General features: G+C 44.6%; 1 protein-coding gene across 1 annotated transcript in view; it reads right to left on the reverse strand.

The window, feature by feature from the left end:
- Positions 1-27,811, reverse strand: part of GLI3 (GLI family zinc finger 3) — a 273,969-nt gene that overhangs the window by 72,948 nt on the left and 173,210 nt on the right. Inside the window, exons 4-5 of the mRNA XM_036738670.1 lie at positions 14,024-14,229; positions 5,784-5,933 (exon numbers count right to left, since the gene is read on the reverse strand). Of these exons, the coding sequence (XP_036594565.1) occupies positions 5,784-5,933; positions 14,024-14,229 (356 nt within the window). The remainder of the gene's footprint in view (positions 1-5,783; positions 5,934-14,023; positions 14,230-27,811) is intronic.

Raw genomic sequence — 27,811 nt, forward strand, 5'->3', positions numbered from 1 at the left:
GGTCAGCTAGACATAGTGGAATCTTTGCATGGGAAATAACACACAGACCTATACAGAACAAGATGATGACAACCCCACAGCTGAATGAGTTTGTCGTTTCCAATGTGGAAAATCAGAATTAACTTTGCCAATTTTTGTAGATCTTTACAGGGAATTCAAGGCTTTGCCCTCTTAAATGTTAAAGATCTCAGCTACAATCCTTTCATTCGTTACCCTGTGAGTAGCAATCACCAGCGTCAAAGTGTAGTAAGGGAAGGGAACCAAGGGGAATAAGCACTTTGTAGAGGACCTACTGTGTGCCAGTCATGCTAAGAGCTTTAACACGTGATCTCATTTGGTCCTCACAATAACCCTGGGAGGTGGGGACTACTATCATTCCCATGTAACAGCTGGAGAAACTGAAGCAGAGGTTAAGTGACTTATCCAGGGTCGCAAAGTTTGTAAGTCTCCGAGGCCACATTTCAACTCAGGTCATGCTGACTCCAGGCCTGGAGCTCTATCCACTGAGCCACCCAGCTGCCCCAAATTATTTTACTTTTGACTGACTGCGTATTACTCTACTCTTTTATTGTTAGCGTCTGTCTCTGGGGGTGCAACAGAAAGAGTGCCACTGGACTTGGGGTGAGGAAAGAAGACCTGTGTTCAAATTCTGAGTAGTGAAGGACACATGAGGGTGTCCAGAAGAGGACCACCCAGATGGTGAAGGGTCTAGAAGATCAGCTAAGAAACTGAGGATGTTCAGTCCGAAGGTGGAAAGGAACTCAGAGAAGACACGGTGGCCCTCTGCTAGGCAAAGAAAGGCTGACAGTGGAAGAGGGAAGCTTTCCCCGCTCCAGAGCCGCTAATCGCTGCCCTCAAGGTGACCATCCCCCTCCCCTCTGCATCCCCCGTCTAGTTGGTTTTATCTTGTCTCCCTCATGAGAATGGGAGCTGGGAAGGGCTGTGGGTCTGTCTTTCTTTGACTCCTGAGGGCTTGCCTAGTGCCTGGCACATAATAAATGCTTGTTGACTGACCTGCAGACTTTTCTACTTGACCCCAGAGGGCAGAAGCCATGGGTACAAGCTGAAAGATCATTACTAGAGCTTCACGGTGAAATGGGCTGCATTGGTGGTGCCCTATTCCCTAGCTCCATCTGGGGTCTGTTAGTGGCTAGATGGCCACTTGTCAAGTACACTGTGGAAGGTCTTTGCGTTCAGGTGCGAAAACAGTCAATGTGCTGTGCATGTTCATGATTTACAAAGCACTTTGTATCTGTGACTTTGTTTGAAAATGCATGAGATTGGTGAACTTCTTTGAATTTCTGCAAATTTACCAAGTCAGAGAAATATCGCAATTTTTTAAAGATTGATGCACCTCTGTTTTGCCCAACTCAAAACCCAGCATTGATGGTAGAGAGAGAGTCTCCCTTGAGTGCCTTCCCATGTAGTGTCCACTCCCTGTGGGAGAGGTAGATGACAAGGACTTGGGGGTGCTTTGAGATCTCTGCTTAGAAGCCACTGCAGAATTATAAATGGCTTGCCCTGTGCAGCAGCTGTACCGAGCAGCCAGGGTTTGGCAGCGATCAGACTCTTTCTGAAACGAGCGTGGGGGCACCGTTATTGTTCCAAAGAGACATCTTCATTTTGGCTTTGTGCTAATTGTTTTGTTTCTCTGGTGTAATCTAAAATTCTGACAAAGGAGAGAAGGGCTTATTTCTCTATGATGAATGATGGGACATTGAGATTCCTACTTAATGACAATCAATTTTACCGAAGACTCCAGCAAGTTAGGATACTTTTAATTAAATTTTACAAAGTAAAAGGGTGACTTCAGCCTTTATTTACATCAAAAAAGCCTTAGTGTGACTGAACACATTCTCGTCAAATGCAGAAGGTAATGTGGGCTGACCTCCCAGCACCCACTCTTATTTTAATTCTCTATTTACTGTTTTAAAATAACTAATTTGCATAATAACACTGCACTCATTTTTTCTTCAAAGCTGAGACAATTTCTAATTGAAATGTGTTTATGATGAATCTGAAATGTAAGCTCAACACACACACATGCAGACACACACGCATGCACACATGTACACACACATGCATGCACATGCAACACACAGACACACACGCACATATGCACACTAACCAGCACACTTACCCTCCCCCATCCCTCCCAACAGAAAATAATGACAAACCAGATTGGGGGAAAGCAAGAGGATGAATGGTCCATGTGCCTGGGGAAAACGCAGAGGAGCCCGAGAACATCCAGGGATGGAGCTCAGACACGTCGGGCACAGAATAAGAAAGTCTATATCTGCAGGCTTCTGTCTGGACCACAGCCAAAGGCTAATTTTTAACTTGGCCCCACAGTGAGCAAACTCACCCTAACGACTCAAGCCAAATTCTGGTTAGAAATCTGGTCTGATTAGGAGATCCAAAAAATCTAGGCATGTGCCCTTCTGACTGAGGGTTGCATAGTCCGGTATGAAGTAGGGAGTGGCCTTGAAGAAAGGAGGACCTGAGTTCAAGTCCTGTCTTTAAAATTTACTAGTTATATGATCTTGGACAAATTATGAAGGTTTGCACTTTGAGTATCAGTTCTCTCATCTCTCAAATGAAGATAATGATGATCATTGTGACTTTCACAGAATTGTTTTGAGGTCTGAAAGAGGGAACTTTTGTAAAATGCTTTATTAATCTAAAAGGGGGACTATTATATATTATCGTATGGACTAATCTGAAGCCAGCTGCCTTGGATTTAGACTGTTTATATTTATATACGCCCCTTCGGGTGGGGCACTGGAATGGAATGACCCCATCAGGAAGACCTGAGTTCAAATCCCACCTCAGACACTTAGGAGCTGAGTGACCAGGGAGGGGCAAGGCACTTCACCTCAGTCTGCCTGGCCTTCCCTGACTGCAAAATGGAGATGATCCCATCACCTGACCTCCCAGGGATGTTGTGATGATCAAATGAGATGAGATCTGTAAGAGGCTTCACATAGTGCCTTGTACCTAGCATATGCTTCATAAATACTTGCCCCCCACACGCATATACACACACTCAAATGTGAGCTCCTTGAGAGTTAGGATTGCTCTGCTTTGGGTATTTGTATTCCTAACACCCAGCACAGAGCAGGGCACACAGTGGGTGCTTCTTTATGGACTGGCTGATTTGTGTCCTTTTTCAGAAAGGGCGATGGACACACACTTAATCGACATCCCTTGGTTCAAGGCCCACCTTTAAAGCTTGTTGCCTGTGTGACCTTGGGCAAAGGAGGGAATGAACCTGGAAGGTTCCTGCCATCTCTAGGTCTCTGATCCTGTGAACCTCCACTCTGAATAGCATGGCCAGCATCTCTCTAGGGTTGAGATTCGCAGAGCACTTTACAAAGACAATCTCATTTGATCCTCATAATAACCTCATGAGGCACGTGCTATTATTACTTATTTTTGACAGTTCAGGAAACTGAGGCAGAGAAGGATGAAATTACTTGCTTAGGGTCACACAGCTAATAAGGGACAGAATTCCATAGAGGAATGGACCCTGGAGGCCAGATTCAAGCCCCTCATCTCACAGATGAAGAAACCAAGGCCCAGGGAAGTTAATTAACTTGTCCAGGATCACACAGGTAGTGAGCATCAGAGGCCAAATTTGACCCCGTTCTCTCTGATTCCAAAGCAGGGGCTTTGTGGCTGAGCCACATGGCATTTCCCACCCCTCATCCCAAGGCACGCCCTGGTATTTTTGTTTCCTTTTGGTTTTTTATTCATTTGCATCCTTACATCCCTAATGCCGAACAATGACTTGAACTCACTAGGTCCTAGCACAATCCTCTTTGGTTTGCATGGGATTTCTGTGACCCTCTTCAGTGGGCAGATCAGTTTGGGGCATCCACCCCAACCAGAGCAGCAGGATTAAGGAGACCCAGGGAGAGGAGTAGCAGGAGATCATGTCCCATGAAAATGGAGGTGAAGAACTGGGTGAGTTTAATTAGGTAGAGCAGAGATGGCTCAGGGGTGGAGCAAATGATAGATGTCTGAGCATGTGACGGGCTGTCACTGGGAATAGGTCTCAGGAAGTAGATCTGGCAGCAGTACAGGGGAGGGGCAGAGATGCAGGTTCGACTTTATGTCAGAAACATTTTCCTAATAATGACATTTTTGTGAAAGTAGAATCGGCTGGCCATGAGGTGGTGAGCTCCCCATCAGCAGAAGTCCTCAAGCAGAGGCTGAATGACCACTTGCCAGGTTCTCTGTAGATAGGGTGCTTATTCAAGCATGGATTGGTCTAGGGGGTCTCTGAGGACCTTTCTGACTCTGAGATGGTGTGATTCTCCTTGGCGAAAATCAAACTGAACTCTGAGCAATAAGGGGTCATGGGGGAGTGCTATTGATAGATTGGGAGTCATTGATGATGTTTGTGTAGAGTGGCCAGGTCAGTGGCAAAACAGCATCGTTCTGGTAATGTGAGGAAGGAGGCTTTGGAGAGGAGAGGTCGTGGAGGTGCCCATTAGCCCCAGCAGGCAGCTACTATAACAACACACCCAGCCAATAGATGAGGAGGAGTTTTGAGTTGGGGGCTGGCGATAGTGGAATGAATGAAGAAAAGTCTGCAGTTACAAAGTCATTCTCCATTGATCTTCTCAACAAGCCTGTGAAGTGGGTGGGGCTGACTGTATGATCTCCATTTTTTAGATGAAATATGTGAGCCTAGCAGGGGACAGGGATCTTCATCAAGGGCTCAGCCACCACCCAGAAAGAGAGGAGCCTGAACCTGAACCCAGGTCTCCTGACTAACCATTGTCATTCCTACTACCTTTCTTTTGTTGGCTCTACCAAGACCCTACAAAGAAACGGGAATTAACATGGTTGTCAAAGGAAAATTCAAATGTCTGATTTGGAGGCTGGTTGCTTCCAGATATGACTCACCAGGACTGATAAAAATGACAGGTGGACAGACTTATTCCATAACCACAGAGAGGTTTAGTATAATCTCTTTCATTCTAAGGAGAGGCGTTAGGAAATAATAACTGCTATTTTAAAATATTAAAGAGACAACGTTTTTAGGTAATGATCACTGCTGTGGTGTTGACTTGTCTCTGGCAATTGGTCTTCTTGGAACCAGAGAGTGGTAACGGGAGGGGGCCATGGACAAGAATGTGGCCAGAAGGAATACTAAGGTAGGTCATGCTCCATCCTGCACAGTGTAGACCCTTCAGAAATGCTGGCAAACCAAATTCAAACGGGATGACCTAATGTGAAAAGAGCCTCTCCTTGGTAAAAAGGGAAGCAAACAAACTGGATCCCTGTCCAGGATATCTCTCTTCCCCCTGGGCATCTGGGTGAGAGGGAGTCTAGGAGCCAAATAAAGGGCCCTCGGGAGCTCCCAGAATCGCACCAACATGCAGAGCTAGTCCTAAAGGAATCCTTAGCACCAGCCATCCCCACCTGCTGGACCACATCTACTACATCGCTCAGCTGAACACACTATGGAGACGCTCCATGAGAAGTAGGGTTGGGGGGAGTCAGCAGATGCTCTTCCCAGATTCCAGCACTTTGGCCGGCAGTCACTTCTCTGACTTGTCGTCTTGGGGACTTCATCCCTCAGACCGACTGATTAGCAATAAAAATAAACTTCCGATGATTGAATCAGACTTTTCTTTGAATCTTCCAGTGGTGTACACCTGCTGGCTCTTATGGTAAAGCAATGAATTCCAGAACAGAAAGTCCAACATGAAAACATAAGCATTGAAGGAATAAGCTCCGGCCCCACCCCTCCCCGAAATCATCAGACTTACTATCCATGGCATGAAGGTATTCCATGTGAATGGCCCCAGCTCCAGTAGCTGCCGCAGAAGGAATAATGTCGGCGTAGGGGCTGCGCTGGCCTGCCAAGAGGGCCATCTGGTGGTGGTAATACTCGGCGGGGCTGACACCTGCATGGGGGGCTGTAAGAGAGCAATGTGTTATGTGTGGTTGTTGACCAAAAGTCAAGAAAAGCATCCATGTCACCACCCTCCAACTAGACCAGATCAGCCAAGCTCTCTCTGTCCCAGCGCAGTAAAACCTCAACCCTTCCCAGACTCCACCTTTAAGTGCTGATGTCCTCCCCTGGGCTGGACTAGAGAACCCTAACCTCTGACACCATAAATCAAGTGTTAGCTAAGGAAATTCAGACTAAATATGAGCAGTGAGGATGTTGACAAACAGAAGAGAACAAACTTCTTAAGAAATTAAAGTAGATCAGTATGTAGTGATGCTAATGACAAAGAATCCTTCCTTATCTGTTCATTAAAGGGGTTCAGCCCAGAGCCACACTAGGTTGGGGGCCTATGCAAGACACTATTTGTTGTTGTTTTGGGGTTCAATTGTGTCTGACTCTGGGACCCCATTTGGAAAAGATACTGGAAAGGTTTGTCATTTCCTTCTCCAGCTCATTTTACAGATGAGGAGCCTGAGGCAAACAGTGAAGTGACTTGCCCAGGGTCGCACAACTAGGAAGTGTCTGAGACCATATTTAAACTCAGGTCTTTCTGACTCCAGGCCTAGCACTCTAAGCCCTGGGCTACCCAGCTAATCAGTACTATTTGTTACATGAAACTAAAGACATATAAACAAAAAGCTTAATTCTCTTCAAGGCAGGAAAAAAGTAAGTTCGTTGAGAGAAGGGGCTGTTTAATTTTTCTTTTACTATCCCGAGCACCCAGCACAACACCTGGGGCATACTACAGACTTTACAAATGCTTGTTGATTGACTGACTGAAAACTATTGAGAATTCAGATTTTATGAATTTCTGTTGTTTTCCATTCATGCGGGTCGTCAAAGTTTTACTATAATAAGATATGGCTGCCAGTACCTTGAGGGTATCTCTTTGGATTAAGTCACAGAAAATCATCCCACCAACACACAGACCCACTCATCATCTCATAGCCCTATGAGGAAATGTATATGTATGTAGACATCTCGATCCCAAATGCTCATACAGACTGCGCCCAAACTGTGGTGGAGCCTTCTGAGTTTGTGTTGGTCTGATCGGCCACAGTCAGATGCACTGGATCTTGACCCTGAAGTAGCGATGTCATTTTGGTCCTTTTGGAGAACGAAAGACAAACCACAAGAACAGCAAATGTACATAATATGTGTATGTCTATATGTACATACCATATATGTACATAAAATATGTCTGTCTATATGTTTATAGGTGTATTTGTGTATATATGTCACTTCCAGTAAATGAGGAGAGCCAACGTGAAAGATATATCAAGAAACGTCCTTCTCTTTCTGTAACTCCTAGAACAGTGTCTCCCTTGATGCTTAACGAACCTTTCCACGTGGATGGGCTATTTTATAAAAGAACAACCCTTAGATGGATTCAGGCCAGACAAAAGTATCTCCATTTTACAGATTAGGAAACTGAGGCCCAGCCCCAGGGTAAGTGGGGACGGAAATCCTCACAGTTTCTCCTTTGTAGAGCAATTGTGGAGACCAAATGGAACAAGCAAGATATAGAAAGTGTTGGCAGATACAAAGTGCTGTGGGGATATATGCTCATATTTCAGCCTATTTCTGCTGCCCTTCTGGAAGGGGTCAAGGGTCAGACTTGCCCATCTCTTTGTCTCTCTCTTTACTTTGGGCCAAAATACATAATATGAAAGTGGAAAGGTTGAAAAAAATCCCCATGCTATTTGCCAGACCCCATGCTAAGTATTAGTGCTTCAGAACCAAAAAGGAAATGGTTCCTGCCCTCATGAAGTTTATGTTCTACAGGGAGGTTGCAACATGTTCACAAGCAGATCAACATGAAGCATCAGAATGAATAATCACAGGACTGGATGAGTGGGTCACATTGAGCTTTGGGGAAATGCGGAGGTTTCATGTCAAGGGACGTCTGTGTCTCCCAGTGAGAGTCATAGAAATTTTCCCCAACTGTAACTCTGTTCTAAGCTAATTCTCCTTCTTTGATCTGAAATTAAAATCCCTGGAAAGGATGAGGGAAAGTCAAAAGGAGGAAATTCAGACAAAATAACTCCCAGACCAAAAAGCTCCCTCAGTTTAGCTCTTCGTGGAGAATTCCAATCATGTCTGAGATGAACACAATCGGCCCCAGCCTTCTCTAACAAGCAAGAACATATGTTTGCCAAAGAAGGATGAAGTAGCTCATTATCTCAAGCCACTGGTTTGAAAGTTTCTTCCCGCAGTAGACAACCAGAGTATCTTTCCAGACACACTTAAAATACTTCCTGAGTTTTCTGACATAAGTGTCTGGGTTAACTAACAATAACACTGGCTGCCTGGCCTGGAAGAAACCCACAGCAGCCCCATAAAGGCCCTCAGGGAGGACACAATAGATAAATGACATTTTGTATGAGTATGGACTGCCATTGGAATGGATTCTTCTTTCTCAAGCCCTTCAAAAATACGGTGATTTCCTTAGCAATAGTCAAGTTACCAAGATTTTAAAGTCTGGGATCGATGGGAGAGTTGGAAGGTTTCCAACTGGTCATTGAGAGAAAAATCCAGTGGCATCTGTGTTCCTGTGAACACAGCCACTGGACAAGAATATACTAAATGCTGACTATATATGCCAACACCAGCTTAGTTCTGAGAATGCAAAAGCACAGTCCGGGTCATCATCAGAGGCCACCATTCTAATGGAGGCAACAATCTAAAATATGTTAATGTGCTCTATTTATATATACATATATATATATGTATATATATGTATATATATATGTACATATACATATTTGTGTGTGTGTGTGTGTGTGTGTGTGTGTGTGTGTGTGTGTGTGTGTATTGAGTCCATGAGAAGGAAGCTCAAGAGGAAGGTGTTGGTCAGAGTGAGGTGGGAACCAGGAAAGGCATCTTGCAGGAGCTAGCATTGGAGCTGAGCCTTGAAAGAAGCCCAGGAAGCCCGAGGGCAAAGGCAAGGAAGGGGAGCATTCCACATATGAGGGCAGTCAATGAAAAGTAAGGGGAATGGGAGGCTACAGCAAAAAGCCTAGCATTACCGGACCAGAGAAAGAAGCAAGGTTCAAGAAGACTGGAAAGGTAAGAAGAAGACAGCTTATAGAGAACTTTCAAAGTCAGAGGGAATAGGTCATACTTGATCCTGGAGGTGACAGAGAGCCCCTGGCATATGCTGAGCATAGAGGTGACATGGTCAGACCATCATTTTGGTCATCAGAAACATCATTTTGGCAGCTGAGTGGAAGAAGGACTGGAATGGAGAGAGACTTGAGGGTGGGAGCCGAGGAGAGGTTATTGCAATAGTTGGGCATGAGGTGATGAGGCCCTGCATCTAGGGGGTGGAAGTACCATCCAGAAGAAGGAGGAGCAGACCAGAGATGTTCTTAAGGTAGAAATAAGATTTGACTTGGGGGGAGGTGAGAGAGTGTAGAGTTGATAGGGATGCCAACATTGATAACAAAGCATGGGTGACTAGGAGTATGGCGGTGTGCAGAACAGTGATAGGCAAGCAGAGAAGTGGCAAGAGCATGGGAAAAAAGAAAATGAAATCTGGTATGAATATGCTGAGTTTGAGCTATCGGACATCTGGTTCAAGGATTAGAGAGAAGTTGGGGCTGGATGTATCAATCAGAGAATCATCCACATAGAAATGATCATTGACCCCAGGGGAGTTAATGAGACTGAATGAGATGGCATAGAGAGAGAAGAGGGTCCATGAGAGCCTTGAGGGACCCCCATGATTAGTGTTTGTGACATGGGTGAATAATCATCAGAGAGACTGAAATGGGGAGGTTGAAGAGGTAGGAGGAGAACCAGGACCAGGAGAAATGCCATGGAAACCAAGGGAGGATCAGGTCATAAGATGGTCACTGACAGGACCAGAGAAGTCAAGAAGGATGACCATTAGCAAAAGGCCAGGAGATTCGGTAACTAGAGATTACTGGTTAGTTTGGAGAAGCTGTTTTGGTTCAATTGTGAGGTCAGAAGCCAGACCGCAAAGCGTTAGAAAGAGAAGGAGAGGAAAGGAAGTAGAGTAACTAATTGTAGGTGGCCTTTTCAAGGAATTTAGCCACAAAAGGTGGGAGAGGTCTAGAAAGATACCTAGCAGAAATTGATGGTTCAAGTTTTTTTTTTTGTTTTTGTTTTTTATTAGGGAGTCATGAACATATTGGTAGGTAACTGGGAAGGGGCTGAGTTCAAATCTGTTCTCAGACATTTATTAGCTGTACAACCCTGGGAAGTCCACTTAATCTCTATTTGCCTCAGTTCCCTCATCTGTAAAACGGGGATAATAATGGCTCCTACTTGTGTACCAGGATTATTGTGAAGATCAAATGAGATCATATTTGTAAAGTGACTATCCCAGTGCCTGGCACTTAGGGGTACTATATTAATATTAGTTATAATATTAGATTATTATTATGAGATTATATCTAATATTAGATGATGATGGTGGTGGTGGTGATGATGATGGTGGTGGTGATGGTGGTGGTGGTCGTGGTGGTGATGGTGGTGGTGGTGGTGGTGATGGTGGTGATGATGATGGTGATGGTGATGTTGATGGTGATGATGATGATCAGGGGGTAGAATGGGGATGCCAGATGAGGCAGTCCTTTGGAGGAGATAGGATGGAATGGAATCACTTGGGTTTGTAGAGGGTTGGCCTTGGCAAGGTCAAGGGCCACTTCTTCATGGGAGACAAGGCTGAAGGAGGAGAGAGTGGCAGAAGGCAAGTACCTGGGAGGAGGGGAGAAGAGGGCGCTCTCATCTAGCTCTTCCTGCATTTTCTATGCATAGAAATCATGGTAAGTTCCAAGAGAATAATAATGACAATCATCGACATTTATAGGCTGGGTTAAAATCTTCAAAATGATTTACATGTTCCCTCATTCCAGCACCCCAATGGGGCCCGTGCTGCCAGGATGACTATATTTTCTGAATGGAGAAATTGAACGCAGATTGGGACAGTGACCTGCTTAAACCCACACATGTAGCCAGTGTCCGAGGTGAGACTCAAAGCCAAGTCTGGAGTGTTCTTGGCTACCCCTGAGGACCACTACATGCCTTTATCCTGAGTTTTCTCACCTCTGAGAGCAATGATTTAGTCCATTCCTCCCTACCTAATTTAGAGGTCTTCTGTGGGGACCAAGTCCCAGAGAGCTCAGAGGATCTGAGACATTGGGCCAGAAGGGCCCCAAGAGTCCAGGGGTTTTCACCAGGGATCCATGGGTAGATTTCAGTAGGTCTGTGAACTCAGATGGGAGAAAAGTATTCTTCACTTTTTACTAACCTCTAACTGAAATCTAATATTTCTTTCAATTAGTTAAAAACAAGGTTCTGACAGGGGGCCTGGAGGTTTCACCAGATCACTAAAAAGAATGATTGTGCAATAAAAGGTTGCAAACCTCTGATCTGAGGCCAGCACCTTCATTTCGCAGACGGGAGTACTAAGGCCAAGAAAGGTCAGACAACTTGCCCCCATAGCTATTAAAGGTCAGAGGGGGAATTTGAACCCAAGGCTTCTCAATTCCAGGTCTAGAGTTCACTCTCTATGCCACCTGATGATACCTAGCTTGCCAACCTCAAAGGTTTCTATGGGGCTTAGATAAAATAATCCATGTGAGACTAAGAAAAATAAGCTATCCTAATTTTATTATTTATTAGCTAAATGCCTGGGAGGCAGGGAAGCAGCCTAGGTTGGCCATCAAAGTGCTGCTATACAATTAAATCCATTTCATTCCTAACCCATGTAATTAAAGTAGGGGAAGGGCTAACAGGACCATGATTTACACCAGCCTTGAGGCAAAATTCGCCAAATCTGGAAGTGTTGTGGTTTCCCTGGCCCAGGGCCTAAATTCTCCTCAGCTACTCTGTCTCCCTTCTCTTGTTTGTGGATGTAATAACTATTGGAGCTTCCTTTCCTGGTGTCTCCTGATTCACTTCCCCTGTCCTCCCATCTCCTTGACAGCTGAAGTCAACCATGGGAAATTCAAGCATCTAGCAGAACTAGAGAAAGAACCACACTTTCTCCTTCTGGACTGCCAAAATGGGATGCCGGAAAGGCCATGCCTTGGCGAGTAGTCACAGAACTGACCTCAAAGTCAGGAACATCTTAACTGGCTGTGAGGCCCACCTGGGACAGATCCCAGCTGAGGGACCCAGGAGGAGGCACTTCATCTCTCACTGCCCTAGGGTAACTCTCCTGCAGTTACCAACTGGGGGTGGCAGGGGGAATTGCTTTACTGGGAGTTTCTGATCACAAGGAAATCATAGTTCTTGTCCAAAGTAAATAAAAAGATGGGGCAACAAGGTGGATTCTGTTTCAATATCATCACTGCTTGGGCAATATCTTTTGCCTGCTCCATCTCTCAAGGTGAAGGACTATTGGGCATGTAATCTACCTCTCCAGCCTGTGCCCCACCCTCCAAACAGATGGGCTGCTCCTAGGAGATAGTGGAACTAAGATTTTTAGGTCACTATGCTGTGAGTGTCTTGGGTGACTCCACTTGGGCTCATGGAAGAGTTAATGTGGAAGGTGAGGTAATCTTATGTAGGATGGGGAGAGGGAAGGAGAAGGGAGGGAGGAAGGGAAAGGAAGGAAGGAAGGATGGAAGGAAGGAAGGAAGGAAGGAAGGAAGATACCAACTTGTTAAATAAGATTGGGAAACACACTGGATGGGGATCCTGAGTGACAATACTCCAACCCTTTAGGGTTACCCTTACATTTGTGAAAGGCATGGTGCCCTTTGGGGACTCAGCCAGACAATGATTATGAAGTTGGGATAATGAGCCTGGGGGGAGACATACATGGAAGACATCAACAAAGAAGCATTTATTGAGGGAGAGCACAGCATGTCCAGGCACCATGCTAACCAATAGTGATAGAAAACAAAACAGATTCTGACATAGAGGAGTTTATAAGCTAGCTGGCAGAGACAATAAGAATATCTACAGGGATATACATAATTATTACATAATATTTGTCAAGGCGGGTAGGAGAGCTAGGATGTGGGGGAGTCAGGAAAGGTCTCACAGAGGGGAGTGGTACTTGGATTTGAAGGATTCCAGTTTCTGAAGTCTAGCTCTCCAATCCACTACCTGGGTAGAGGTGAGGAGAGAAGGCATTCTAGGAATAGGGGTAGGAGATGGGATACTCTTCATGGGCTAAGAACATGAGACAGGGCCACTGAAAGGCTTTAATGCCAAAGATTAGTGCTTCTCTTTGACCTTAGAGATAATCAGGGCCACTGGAGTTCAATCAATATTGCAGAGACATATAAGCCTGCATTTGAAGTAAATCACTTTGGAAGCTAGGTGGAGAATTCAACAGATAACGAGGACAGAATGGCAAGTCCCTCACCCTTACAGGCAGGATTAGAATCCAGGTCTCCTGTCTCTGAGGTCCAGCACTTGGCCTACTATGTGTTGTTCTGTACCCCATCAGAATCCTGATAATTCCAGGACCCACTTCCAGTTACTGTTGAACAAGAACACTGACCATTCTGATGTGATGTGGATGAGAAGAGAACTTAGCACCATGCCTGGCATATAGCAGGTGCGTGATGAATGCTTATTGATTGTTTCATGGGCAAGGAAACATAAATTTTGATTTTTTTTTTAAAATAGGTCTTATTCTCTATTAAATAAATGCAAATATATCCTCCAAATATGTAAGGATGCAGAGAAGTGGAAAAGCCAAGCCCCTGACCTCCAGTCTGGGTATAACCTTCCTCAAAGGACGCATCATGTTCCTTATGCCAAATGCAAAATGACGTGAGAAAGGAAAGAAAGAGTGAGGGAGGGAAAGAGGGATAGAGGGAAGGGAGGAAGGAAGGGAAAGAGGAAGGGAGGGAGAGAAGAAGGAAGAATATAGACCTAGTAAGTGTTTACAAGAGCCAGACACTATGCCAAGCACTGGGAATACAAACACAAGCCAAAAAGACAGTCCTTACCCTCAAGGAGCTTACATTCTAGTGGGGGAAGATGACCATAAAAGGATCCCCAGAGAAGCCTGCCGTCCAGTGAGAGGACACTGAATATTGATATCCTTGTTGGTCACAGACTCACCATCAGTGGGGCTGAGGCCCCGGGCCGCCGAGATCATAGACAGAGATGGGCTGCTGTGCAGGGAGCGGATGTAGTCCATGTAAGGGTTGATGTACGGATGCGGGGGGCTGAAAGGCGACTCAGAAGTAGCTGCTGGGTTTCTGTGTGGGGAGATCCTAATGAAGGGCAGGTCAGAATATGTTGGGCTACTTGATAATGCAGAAGGCCTGGAATAAAAACAGAGAAAAACATTTTGATATATAGTAAGGAGAGGGTATATTTAAGAAAAAAATGATTAATTTAAAACTTCTGGGAAAGTCCAGGCATCCATACTTGGCAGTACAAGCCCCACAGAGTCAGCACAGGAACTGAAGGCTGGCTCCTGCCCGATCACTTCAGGAAAGAGGACTGATCCATGGAACATCCCATGATTTGGTTCAGAAACCAAAATAAATGAGAACAAGCATGACAGCATGTGTATCCCCACCCCACCACAACCCAGAAAAAAAAGGGAATCCCAATTAAAGATCTCAGAGAACAAAAATGCTGTTCTTTGGTCTATTGTCCATTCCTCTTGACGTCATATTTCTTTAAGCCCCAAGTTTGATCTCTGTAGAACCATTCTCATCTTTTGCCCTCCAGTGAGAACTGGCAGGTTGGGGGGGGCAGGGTGGTTGAAGACTGACTGCTTAGAGCTGGTATTTAATTCTTAGTGTCCATAATGCATGAGAGTCAAACACCCCAAAGTGAAGCTCTTTGCCCCTGGTGAGAGAGTCCCAGGAGGCCAGGCTTCATCCTTGCCCAAGAATCAGAGTAAAGATAGCTCCAGGCACATGGCCTGCCTGTGACCAGACCCTGAGCACAGTCCATCACCATCAGGAAGAAAGCCAGTCCCACAGAGCTGGGGTTTACTAGTTTGAATATACATTTTTGTTTTCCCTGATGGTGCTGCATGCAATCTGTGTAATTTCCTGCAGGCATGAGTTGTTTTATTTTCTTTCTTTTAATGCTGTTCCCTGATTAGCTGCTTTCTGCAAACAATCAGTAACTGAGCATTTGGGGGTTGGCTAGTGGGAAAATAATGGGGTGCTCTGGATCATGCCAAGGTCCTGATGATAATGAGTTCAGGCAGGAGTTTATGATCTCATTTGATGAGAATAACTTGTTTCTCCAGAAAACATCTTTTTTTTACAGCTTTTTGATGAGAGGAACAGACCTGAGTCCCTTCTCAAGTGTCTCTGCCCATAGAAGCAAGCCTGGAGTCACCAGAAAGATCAGACAATGGTGTCTCCAAGGGCCAACTTGCCCAGAACCACATTCCTTCTTTTATGAGAGGCAACTATGAAATCTCTGGGCAAATGATCCATGTGGCCTGGCTGGGATCGACTCAATACTTTTGGGGTCCACTGACTTTCCCACGAACCAAGGGTGGTTTCCATGAACCAAGACTGAGAGGGAATGGGAAATTACTATGAAGGTATAGGTTTAAGAATGAGCAGAAGAACAAGGTGGGGTGGGGGTAACTTTTATCCAACTCCAAACCTCCAATTCCACTTCAAAGACCAAAAGAATGCAGAGTTCACCAAAACCTGGCAGGAAGTAATCTTAGGGGAAAGCTCTTCCCATGGAGGCCTCACTTAGCAACTATAATGAATAGAAACCCACACTGGTTTGTCCACTTCCTCTCCACTTTTGAAAAGGGGCTGTGGCTTGGAATGAGACGATCTCTCCACACTCTTATTCTTCTGTCTCTATGTCTCTGTGTGTGTTTCTCTGTATCTTTGTCTATAGCTCTCTTTGTCTCTCTCCGTCTCTTTTCCTGGATCTCGTTCTCTCTGTCTCAGTGTATTTCTCTGTGTGTCTTTCTGTTTCTCCCTTCTTTTGAATGAGTCCAATACTTCTGCTTGTGACAGTTACATTTTAGCAGCTGTGGGGGGTGGGGGGGGCAGACACAAATGACTCTTCTTCTATAGGATATAGGAATGAGGATAACAACAACCGTCCCTGGGAAGCAGCTATCTCCAACTCCCGCAAGAGTGTCTTGAATGACCGAGCAGAGCTGTTGAATACTGGAGGGAAGACCATTACTGATTTATAATGGGAAGGAACTCTGCAGCTTGTCCCAGCCACCCCCACCTCATGGAAAGATGTTAAAAAAGGACAACTGGTTCAAAAACTGAAATCTTCTCGCAATCTTGGCATTTCATTCATAATTAAATAAATGTACCTGGTGAAAGAAAGACACTTTGAAAGGGCAGAGTAAAGCTCTGACTTGTGCTTATTTGCAAGAGTCCCTGAAGCTCCACCTGGAGACAGGTTGTAGGTCCGTGATAAGATCTGTTACCAAGATCTCTTGGCTAGTTTACAGAAAAAGCGTAATGTTGACATCTTCCAATCTGTTGCAGAAATAACCGAAATCATCATCAATAGTAATTTGACTCAGTTCTGACTCTTCCTGACCCCATTTGGGATTTTCTTTGCAAAGACATAGGAGGGCTTTGCCATTTCCTTCTCCAGCCCATTTTACAGATGAAGAAACTGAGGCAAACAGTGTGAAATGACTTGCCCAGGGTCACACAGCTAGGAAGTGTCTGAGACTGCGTTTGAACTCAAGTTTTCCTGACTCCAGGCCCAGAGGTCTAGCCACTGTGCTAGCTAGATGCCCTGCTTCATGACAATAGCTAGGTTTATTTATGGCAATTTAAGTTTTGTAAAGACTTTACATTTGTTAACTTATTTCATTCTCACAATAACGCTGTGAGGAAAGCCCTATCATGATCCCTATTTTACAAGTGAGGAGACAGGCTGAGAAAAGGTCAGATGAATTTCTCCAGGTTCCACAGAAAGTAAACGTCTGAGTGAGGATTGAAACCAGCTATGGCCTCTGCTGCCCTTCATCTTCCTCTTTGTCTTCCTCTTCCCCCTCAGTATAATAGTAGTGGTTGCAGAAGCAGTAGTAATAGTGATAGCCGCAGCAGCTGAATGAAGGATGCTCCTAATCCCAGCATTTCTTGCAAATTCTCTCGCTGGCTAACGCATTTTCAGAAACTCCCTAAAGCAACATTGAAGGTCTGTTTTCTGCAGGCTGGCTTGCACACAATTCTCATTGAGTTCTTCCACATCTAAGATTATCAATGTTCATTTAAAAAACTACATAATTATATATTTTCTTTTCTTTAAAAAATCAGTAGTACTAGAAAAAACATTTCTGAGCATGAGTATTTTCCAATAATTCCAGAATTTGGAGTTAATTTTTGGTGAATTTATTATTAATTGCTAAGTACTCAGGGAGGGAAAGAAGGAGGGAGGGGTGAGAGAGGGAGGGAGGGAGAGAGAGAGAGGGAGAGAGAGAGAGAGGGGGAGAGAGAGAGAGAGAGAGAGAGAGAGAGAGAGAGAGAGAGAGAAGAGGAGGGAGTAAGGAAGAGAAGGAGGGATGGAGAGAGGGAAGAAGGAAAGAGGAAGGGAGGGAAAGGGAAAAGGAATGAGTGAGAGAGAGAAGGAAGAAAGGAGGGATAGAGGGAAAGTAGAAAGGAAGGAGAGAGGGAAGGTGGAAGAGAGGGAGAGGGGGAAGGTGAAAGGGATGGAATGAGGAAAGAAGAGGGAAGGGGAAGGAGGGAGAGACAGCAGCAAGCATTTCATTTTTCCCCCATCCCAAAGTCAATTTGTGCTCAGTGCTTGGGTAAGCATCCCCCAGAGCAGTGGCCAGAAGAGCAGAGAAGACTAGGGCTGGGAAGGGGTGTGGGATGGATAGGTCTAGCAGAGGCAGCTGAAAAGCCTCTAAGACAACATGAGTGACAGACAGCTTTATAAGACCCATTATAAACCAGAACTGGTAAATATTTGACAAGCCTTTAAAAGGCCTGCACTTCCATATGGGGGTCCTGCAGCCAGGGAACAAATAAAGGATTGCTGTTTTGTCATCTTGGGTTGGCAAAGAAAGAAAAAAGGATCATAAATCTATCTAGAACTGGAGGAAGCCATTGAGGTCATCCATTCCTCTTCCTTCCTGAATTTTACAAAGAAGTGGAGGAACAGAGAGGTTGTGACTTCCCCTCAGTCCCACAGGTTTTAAGTATAAAAAGTGGTTTTTGAACTGAGACCTTGTGCTTCAAAGCCCAGCATGCCTTCCATGCAGCATAGCCCTCCAACCCTGGCCTATCATCCATGGGACCTGAGGTCAGGAATTGAATCTCTTGGAGCTTGAGATTCCTCACTTACAAAATAAGAGATTTTTATTAAATGACCACCTCTAAGGCCCCTTCTAGCACTAACTCAATGATTTTATGTAGAGCTTCTGTCTTTGAACATAATTAGGCACTTGTTGGATTTTTACAGACAAAAGCCACTCTAAGGAGTTCAGTTGGGAGAGCATTGAATTCTGGTTGCAAAGTAGTTGGTTTCTGCTCTTCATGAAGGAGGCGTGGACTAGGCTTGGCTGCCTTGGCAGATAGTAGCTTCCTTCTCCTGCACTAGGAGTCTTCAAGCAGAGGCTGGAGTCATTTGTCAAGCACACTTTATAGAGGATTCTTGTCCATGCAGGGCTTGGCACGGATGCCTTCTCTGTGGCCTTTCATCTGGGAGATTCCAGAATGACTAAAAGCCTCGGTCAAGGGATCTCCAGGGCAAGTAGGGCTTTGGTAGGCAAAGAAGAAAGGGCCTTCTAATGTCATCTCTCTGAGGTAGCAGATAAAATCATTTCAAGGTACTAGACATTTTCTTACTGAAAATCTAATGTCAGAGGTGTTTTGTTTTGTTTTTGTTTAAACAAAAGCAAAGACTCTTAGTGCTTAAGGAAACAACACAATTAATCATGGGAGATATGTTTTCTGCTTTTTAACCAGAAGGCTATCCTATGGGCCCGGGCCACCAAACTCCAGGGGTCAGGATCCAAAGTAAATGACTATAACGAAGTCTGCTGATTGCTGGTTTTCTGCAAGCCCACATGCCCAGATGAGAGCAGCTTTCTGTCCTTGGCCCTTAGCCATAGTCAGTTAGAAGCTGATGCCTTGTGATGATTCAAACTTCAGAAAGAACCATATCCTACACTGCTCTTGAAAACAAATAAGGGGCTTTATCCCCCCCCAAAAAACCCTAAGCAATGAACTCCAAAACTATCTTCATTTTCTAATAGACACAGAATATTGTCATCCAAAAAGTTCACTACTATGAACAAAGATGCGAGGGGCTTTCCTTGGTATCTCTTTAAATCCCATAGTCACAAATGGCCCATGTGAACTGATCAGTGCTCACCCTGGATTCTCACCATGTGACCAACCCATCTGCTTTTGTGCTTAGCTGTTCACCTTTCTGATCACTCTAGGAGCGAAGAAATGAATAAAAGAAAATGATTTCTAAAAAGTCAATTTCATGTCTTTTTCTGAATAATTCAAACATCTTGTGAATACTCCCCCCTTGGGGGAGGCCTTTGAAGAAATCCTATTTTGTTTTTCTTGTTGTTTATTTCTTTGTTTCTTTGTTTTTCAGAAGGAAAAATGGCTATAGGGAGATGGTGTCACCTGACTTGCGTATGGCCAAAGCCCTTCTCCCCTCTCTTTCCACCACCATAGAGTAAATCCAAGGACTTGGGGAAGGTGTGACTTTTGTATGAAATTAATGTTGAATTCAAGAAACGTTGTCATGGTGGGCCTGTTCATGCTAAATCAAGGAACTTTCCTTTTCTTCCTCAGCCAGCTCAGGCTCCATCATAATGGCTCTAGGTTCTCAGGGTCATTCAACAAACTGGAAATGGATATCAGCAAAGAACAAGGAGGAATAAATTATGAAGTCATCAGATCTTGGCATCTGGAAGAGATTTCAGAGTTCATCTACCTGAACTCCCACACAAAGGCAGCTTCCTTCTACACTATCCTTGAGAAGAGTCATTCAGCTTCCTTTGGAAGACCTCCAGAGATGTGGAAGCTCACTACCTCACAAAGGAGGCTCTTTTACTTTTGCACAGCTCTCATTATTAGCAAATTCTTTCTTCTATTGAGTCAAAAGCCATTTCCTGTTTGCTCCTTACTCACCTTTCTTGGACACAAGCACTACAATCTAGTGCCTTTTATACCTGGTTGGCCTTCAAATACGCAAAGACAGGTAGGATTTCCCACCTCCAAGTCTTCTCTTCCCCAAGCTAAACACAAGCACTCCCTATCCCCTGTCCTCATGTGGTATGGTTTCAAGCACCCTGCCTAGCCAAGGAGCTCATCAACACCCTTCTTCATCCATGGTTCCCAGATTACAAAGCAAGATCATGGAAACTGGGGATGTCCACTAGCTGAACACCACTCAAGCAGTTTAAGGCAGCAGCCAGTGCTCCTGCATGTTCAGCTATTAATTATTAGATTTCTACTTCTTTACTCTTTTCCTCCTGACCCAGAGAGTAATTCAATCAATTCTAGATAAACCACAGAGGCCCAAGTTGGTGTTTGTCTTGCAACGGGGAACTCCTTCTAAAACACAGGGGCAATTACAGATTTTTGTCCAGCTTTAATAAATGATTCATTATGATCTGACTACTGAGAATTAATACAATCAATTAGATTTGTTAGCTTTTAAATACAGTTTTGTTGTTATGTGTTTCTGTGTTTTCATCAGGATTCTTTCTTGGATGATTCTCCTTTACTTTTCCTCTAATACAGTTACAATTCCTGTGAAATAGATTTTTCCTGGTTTTGCTCCCTTCTTCTTTGCCCCTCCCTAGATGTTGCCTTGTTTCACATCTGTCCCAATTGGTTTCTGTCCCTCCCACTTCTCACTCTTAGTTGATTCTCATAGATTCAATGAACCACAATTTACTCCACCATTCCCCTATTGTTGGACATTGAGGTCATTTCCATTTTTAACCTTATAAGTAATGCTGAACAGAAAGCTCTTTCTTTTTTCTAAATTGTTTTTGAAACACATTCAGGTAATAGTCCTAACAATGAAATTCTTGGGTAGCAAGAGTAGGATCATTTCCAAATCTTTTGCTGTAACTGCCAACCTTCAATTCTGTCAACCATGAGTAAGTATACCTGGTTTTCAACTGAGGTCATTCTGTTTAGAGTCTGATCAACCTCACTGCCGACAGTGTTTCACACAGGGTAAAACCAAACAAACAAAAAATGCAAGCAGACTTGATTTCTCCAAAATAAATGCACAACCAAAAGAGGAGGATGAGGAATAAGAATAATGAAAGGCAGGCACCCTCCCTTCCTCAGAGCCAGATTCTTCTGAAGAAGAACTCTCCTCTCACCATCTCCAGTGGCACGGCACTTCCCCTTCACTATGGCTGCATCCCCCAGAGCTCTGGTATTCCATTCGTCATTAGGCAGAGCTCAGCTGGTTTCTTTTAAGAGAATCTTTGTAGTAGGAGCTGTGGTGCCCACCTACTGTTTAAGGATATTTCAAGTTGAAGATGACAAAGTACACAAAAGGGAGGAGGTGAGAATAGGTGGTGCAAAGTGTAGCTTCTTTGGCCACTTGGAAGATGGGACAATTCAGGATAAATGGCAATCAGAAGAGAATTTTGTTTTATTTTATTTTTACATCTGTGGAGCTTGGAGCCAGTGTTTCTTGTTGAAGCGAAGGGCCTCACAGCAAGGAAGTCTTGGATATGGGGTGGAAATAATTAATTAGAAACACACAGTTGGGCTCCAACTATTCAGACTTGGCTTCACGCTGGGTTGAGCTTGCAGGTGTGCTGGGGGGCAGAGAGGGGGGCACACAGGCAGAACCCGTGCTTAGCCTTTCCACCTCTGAAATTCAGGGCCAATATGAGAACCTGGAACCTCATTTGGTTTTTTAACTTATATTTTTACAAGTATATCAGTGACATAATGGAATAAATCCCCTATCAACAGCAGTAGTCTGGCGGGTAGAGCTCAGGCTTGTTTGCTAAAGATTTTGGTGTGTGTATGTGTGTGTGTGTGTATCTGTGTGTATGTAACTCCGGGACAGAGTGTTTTCTGGGCTCTTCTTTGTCATAATTCCAGGCAAAGTAACCATGCATGACTCATCCTTCTCTTCATTCCTTCAAAGAAGATGCCTTTCAGAGATGAGAAGGGTGATAGAGGCCATTAGCAAGGATGCTATTGGGGATGGGGGCCCATCTTTGAGAACCAGGACCCTCAATAGCCTTGGTTTTGTTACACGCACATGCACACGCATACACATGCACACACGCACGTGCACACCCACACTTGGGGTCCCATACAAAGCCCAGGGCCAGAAGCCTCATCTGGATAACAGGCCCCCTAGGTTATCCAGGGGTCAGGGTCCCCTGTACAGGCTGTTTAGACCCTGGTTATCTCCTGTCATAGAATGCAAGACCCACCAGGGCTAGAGTCTTTGAGCCTCTCACAGACCTTGGCACAAAGTAGCAGCTCAACAAATGTAGAATGACTGGTTGATTGGTGAACTGGGAGTGGGGGAGGGGAAGGGATTTCTTTAGTCATTTTCCTAAAAGAGAGGGAAGTGCCACTCCATAGCATAGGGTCGACCCATAACAGTCATCAAGCTAAGTCCCAAATGAGGGCATTATAGGTCCCTAGGGGTTATCTTTAAAATGGTTTAGGGGGAAATGTAAAAGGCAGTCTCAATCTGAATAGCACAGAAAAGAGAAGGTAGATGGAGTCTCAAGGCCCTCCCAAAGGAAGCTCAGAGTCTGGGGATCACTACCTCCCTCCCTCCTCCCTCTTCCATTTGAAACCAGGAGTTTCTGCGTTAGACCACCGAAAACTGCAAAAACCCATTACTGAGTGCCACTATCTAAAGGACTTTCCAGACTAATTGTCCCAGATCTTTTGGGATGAGAATTATTTCTGCATGTTTCACCTTAAAAAACTGGAGCATGATCCTCAAATTTGTGGGCAGCACAGGGATGCTGGGGGCTGGCTTCAGAATCAGCACGTGGTGGCATTTCTACAGTGCCCTCCAGTTTTCAGATTACTCTGTAGACATAATCTTCACTAAGCCTTCTAATTCCTCTGGCACCTAAGTCCATTTTACAGATAAGCAAACTGGGGCAAAATCATTAAGCCACTAAGTGTCAGAGTTGGGATCTGAAGCCAGGGCTTCCTAACTCTGAGCCCAGCATTCTAGCCAAAACTCTGGAGTGGTATTTCCCCTCCATGTTTCCAAAGAACATCTAACATTTAAGCTTCATCTAAGAAGCCAGATTCACAGCAGACTTCTGATTAATTCAATATTTTTTTAAAAGTCCATCACAAACATACCATTGTCCTCTTCTACCCATTACATGATCAGTGCTTTTCATTCCTCAAGAAATAAACAGGCATGTACCCATTTGCTCCAGAGCCTCTTGTATTATCACAACAAGGAGACAGATTTTATTTTTCTTCCCCTTTCTTAGTTGGGGTGTCATTAGCTCTATTACTGCAGTGACGAATGTCCTGGACGGGTCCATTACGAGACTCAACTTTGAAATTACTCCCGGGATGAACGATCGGCTCTGCCCCAACGCTGATTGGAGTTGGATGATGATTGATTAGGAGAAAGTAGGCCTACACAAGCGTGCCTGAGTGCTGGGCCGAAGCCCCACTCCAAAGCAGCTCTGACTACAACTGCCTTTACAGCTATTAGATGTTTTCATATTAGCTGTATTTTCTCCATCCAGGTCTGTTCATTTTATCTTTATTCTTTCAAATACTGAAATTGCTTGGATGAGAGGATGAGAGAGAGAGAGAGAGTATGAGCTTAAAAATACACACACACACACACACACACACACACACACACACACACACATTTCTAAGAGCAGCCTGAACTTTTAGGGGAAATTGAAGAGGCTTTGTGTCAAGTACGGCTAAATCCAGCCTTTCCATATCAAACCCCTGCTAGAAAATTACTGTGTGGATGATAAGGCAGAAAGATAGAATAAAAAGTGACTCTACTCAATTTACACGGCAATATTGGTATGACGGAATATTTTTCATTCAGGAGGTTGATAAAAATCGCTAAACTGTATTGCAGATAAATAAAGGAAGCCTGTGTCAAATATAAACACCATTAATCACAGAGCGGCTCCCGCCCTCTGAGTGGCTGGGCTGCTGAGCATCGGCCCTCATACATCACCACAGGGCAACCTTCCTTCCCTGCTCAGCCACTGAAGTTGTCTCTTCAGGGAAACTTTTCAACATTTTGCCTGCTGTTGATGGGTAAGACAGAAAGCTCTTCCTCTGTGCCATGATGGAATCAGGATGGCGGAACTCTGTTCATTATTTCTATGGTTCATTCGTTCATTTATCCATTCATTCCTCTAAGGAGAAAATGTGGCAATGAAGCTCTACTTTATAGAATTCATACTAGAGAGAAACATGTAGGTACGTTCTAAAAATAATAGAACGTGGAATTTTGGATGGTTTCGGTTTTGGTGCTGGAGGTGCCCGACATTTAAGCTATGACACAGAGCCAGGCTCTGTGCGAGAGGCTTAAGCTTGGGCGTCCAGGCTACAAATTGATGTGAGGGTGATCTGGAAGGCGGGACAAAGCCGTCCCAAGGAAAGAGGAATGAATAAATGAATGAATGAATGTATGAATAGATGGATGGATGGATGAATAAAAAAAAGCATTAAGTGCTTATCACGTACAAAGCACCATGCTAAGCTCTGTAAATACAAATGGAAAAGTAAGACAGTCTCAACTCTCAAGAAGCTCCCATCCTAAGGTTTGGGGGAGAACAACGCATGTAGGAAGTTCCAGCTCCAAGACTTTTTTTTAAAAAGATCAGTATTTATAATAGGAAAATCAATAAGGAGATCAGGAAAATCCTTTTGAGGTAGAATCTGAGAGTTGGGAAGGGCTGTGGACTCACTCAGGGGTCTCTGGCCCAGCCCCCTCCTGAAAGGAATCTCCCCTACACAAATGTTCATTGGCTGCCCAATGGCAAACTCCTCATTCTAGGACTAAGGACCCAGAAGCTCAAGGGCTAAAGTGATTTCACCACTATGCATTGTGAGTAGCAGGGCTAGAAACTAGCCTAGGTCTGTTTTTGGTCTGCTCTGGGCTGGAGATAGGGAGTGGATCTAGGATTTTACTAGTTCATGATATTGCCAGGAAACTCCCTTAACCAATGTAGTTTGGTCTACCAATGCACCTTACCGCCTTAGAGAGCTGTCTTGGGCATTGAGAGGTTCAATGACTTTTCCAAGGTCACATAGCCAATATGTGTCAGGGGTGAGTCTAGAACCTACATCTTCCTGACTATGAGGCTGGCTCTCTACTGGGAGGAGGCTCAAGCTCCATAAAGGTCATAAGTGGCCCTGAGTAAATTAAGGAGAGCTTGAAACTTATTGCTGGCTCTTCGAAAGAGAGGGGGAGGGTCAAGCTGTTATCACCCTTCCCTTTGCCCCTTGCCAACTTTAGCACACCCCAAATGGTATTACCATTCCCTTTGAGCCTCCTTCCTCCACTATTCTTCTCTCATTGGCTTCTCATTTTAGTACTTCCTCCTCCACCCACCTCCGTCTTCTATGTGTGAGTTACTGGTTATCACAGGCTTGGATCTAGAGATGGAGGCATCCTTGGACATCATTGAGTGCAAACCAAATCATTTCCTCCATCAGGAAATTAGTGCCCAGAAGGGTTGCCCAGAGATGAAATGGCAGAGCTAGGATTTGTATGCAGATCCCTTGACTCTAAACCACTGTTCTTCACGGCTCCTCCCTGCCTCATCAGACAAGCTGATGGGACTGTGGGGAGAGGCATTGGGTTTGGAAATGTAGGGCCTGGATTCAAATCATGATTTTGCCAGTTACTACCTCTGCCACTGGAGTTAAGTTACCTTCCTATCTCTGGGCCTCCTCACAGTCATCAGCGGGGCTGCAGGAACTCTGTGGAACCTTCTTTCACCTATTATAAAGCAAGGGATGATCCCATAGTGGCCATGTTATTAAGCTGGAATGAGGTACTGCCCTGCTGAGTAACTAGGTTACCAAAAGGGTTCTGGGATCCAGGGTCTGAGCAGCAGCCACTTAGGGAAGATTTGCTTGGCCAAGGCTGATGGTGTCCTGAGCTGGGGCTGTGCAGCTTCACAAATGCCGAATCAAATGGGCTGGAAGAATTGGGAGCCTGGCCCTGGGAGGGCTGGGACTCCTACAGAAATGCAGTCATCAGAGGGAAGCTGGGACTCAGTGAGAAGAAAACAAAATAAACAGGCCACAAAGACAACAAAGAGTGACCCCCAACCCTTCAGCAGGGCCTCCTTGGGCTGCTCCAGGATTTGGAGTCTGTAGAGCTGGGCTATGGGCCGGGGGAAGGGCTTCCCCTGGAGCAAAAAGAAAGGTCACCCTGGCCTCTTCTACCTAACCCTCCCCCAACCAAAAAAAAGAAGGGAAGAAAAAAAGGAAAAGAGAAGAAAACTAACAAGCTTTTGAGAGGTGCTGGGATCAAAGAGTTGGCTGAGCCACTTCACATTTACTTATATTTACACAGGATTTCTTCTTTACTTGTTGGCACACCTCAGCTAGGCCAGTGAAACTGAACGCCAACTCTTTTTCTTTTTTCCCCCTTAGTCAATGGGAGGAGAAGGGGTGAGGAGGGAAAAGTAAATGATTATTAATTGGAAAAAAGGTTAATAAACAAAAATGGACCTCCTAAGTTAGGATGTACCATGATTTCTCCAGGCTGGGCTTCCTCCTCCAGATGCCTATGGAGCCCACAGAAATTTAGGGGCTCTCCAAATTTCACATAATTTTACTTTGGAAAGGACCTCAATGTCTACCTAGTCCAATGTCTATCCAATACTCTCTTCTCCAGCATATTTGACTAGTGGCCAATGACAGGGTACCCTCTCCACCCCAAGGTAGTCTGAGCCACTTTTAGATGGCTCCAATTAGCAGGATCGCCATCCCCCCAATCCAACCTCAAGTCTAACTTTTCAATTGTTCCTGGATCTGCCCTCTGGGGCCAAACTGAAGGAATCTGATCCTTCATCCATAAGACAGCCTTCCAATACTGAGGACAACCCTTGGATCTTGCCTAACTCTTCTCTTCCACATGGCAAACACTCCAGCTCCTTCAGTTGTGTTTTGGAGGCCATAGTCTCTAGATGCTTCATCATCTTGACTGTCCCTCCTTGGATATTACCCAGTCTGTCAATGCCCCTCTTATAATATGGTAGATGCAACTGTACTCAACACATGCCAAGCCCAGTACTACGGGCCCATCTCTCCTCAGCTTTGTAACTGGGCAACGAGGCTAGATTACAAACAGCGTGAGGCGAGCTCGCTCTGGACTGCCGTCAATCACCATTTATAAGAAGGTCAAATGGGTCATTTTATTTTGTTTTTTAGCCTCTTGTTCTTTATTTTTTATTAGTTTATTATCTTTAATTTTCAGATTTTTTCTCCTTCTTCCCTTCTCCCTCCCCAAGATGGCATACAATCTGATATAGGTTCTACATATTGTATAGGCAATCAAAATGGGCTCTTAGCACTTAATTCAACCAAGTGCCCTTAAAGAGTTTGGAATTTATTTCCTTGATTAAATTAGGAGTCCTTGATGACCTCCTTGCCTCAAGAAAAAGCCTAGTTTACACGGGTTTGAGTAACGTATTTGTGACATCAGAGCTTAAGTCACATTTTTGTGATGATTTTAGGTCATGTGGGTGAGTCGCAGGTGTGACTCACCCTTGACACTGAAAAAGATATAAAACCAGACGTTGGCTTTCCTTTTTCGGAGCTCTGAGCTGTAGCAGTAGTGACACATGACTCTGAGCCAGTGGTTGTTGAGCTCCCAGCTGAACTCAGATATTGGTAACTATGAATTGTATTTGGTCTGTTTATAAATGTATGTTTGTAATTTGTT

Source organism: Trichosurus vulpecula, chromosome 9 (genome assembly GCF_011100635.1).
Source record: "Trichosurus vulpecula isolate mTriVul1 chromosome 9, mTriVul1.pri, whole genome shotgun sequence".
NCBI classification, from domain to species: domain Eukaryota; kingdom Metazoa; phylum Chordata; class Mammalia; order Diprotodontia; family Phalangeridae; genus Trichosurus; species Trichosurus vulpecula.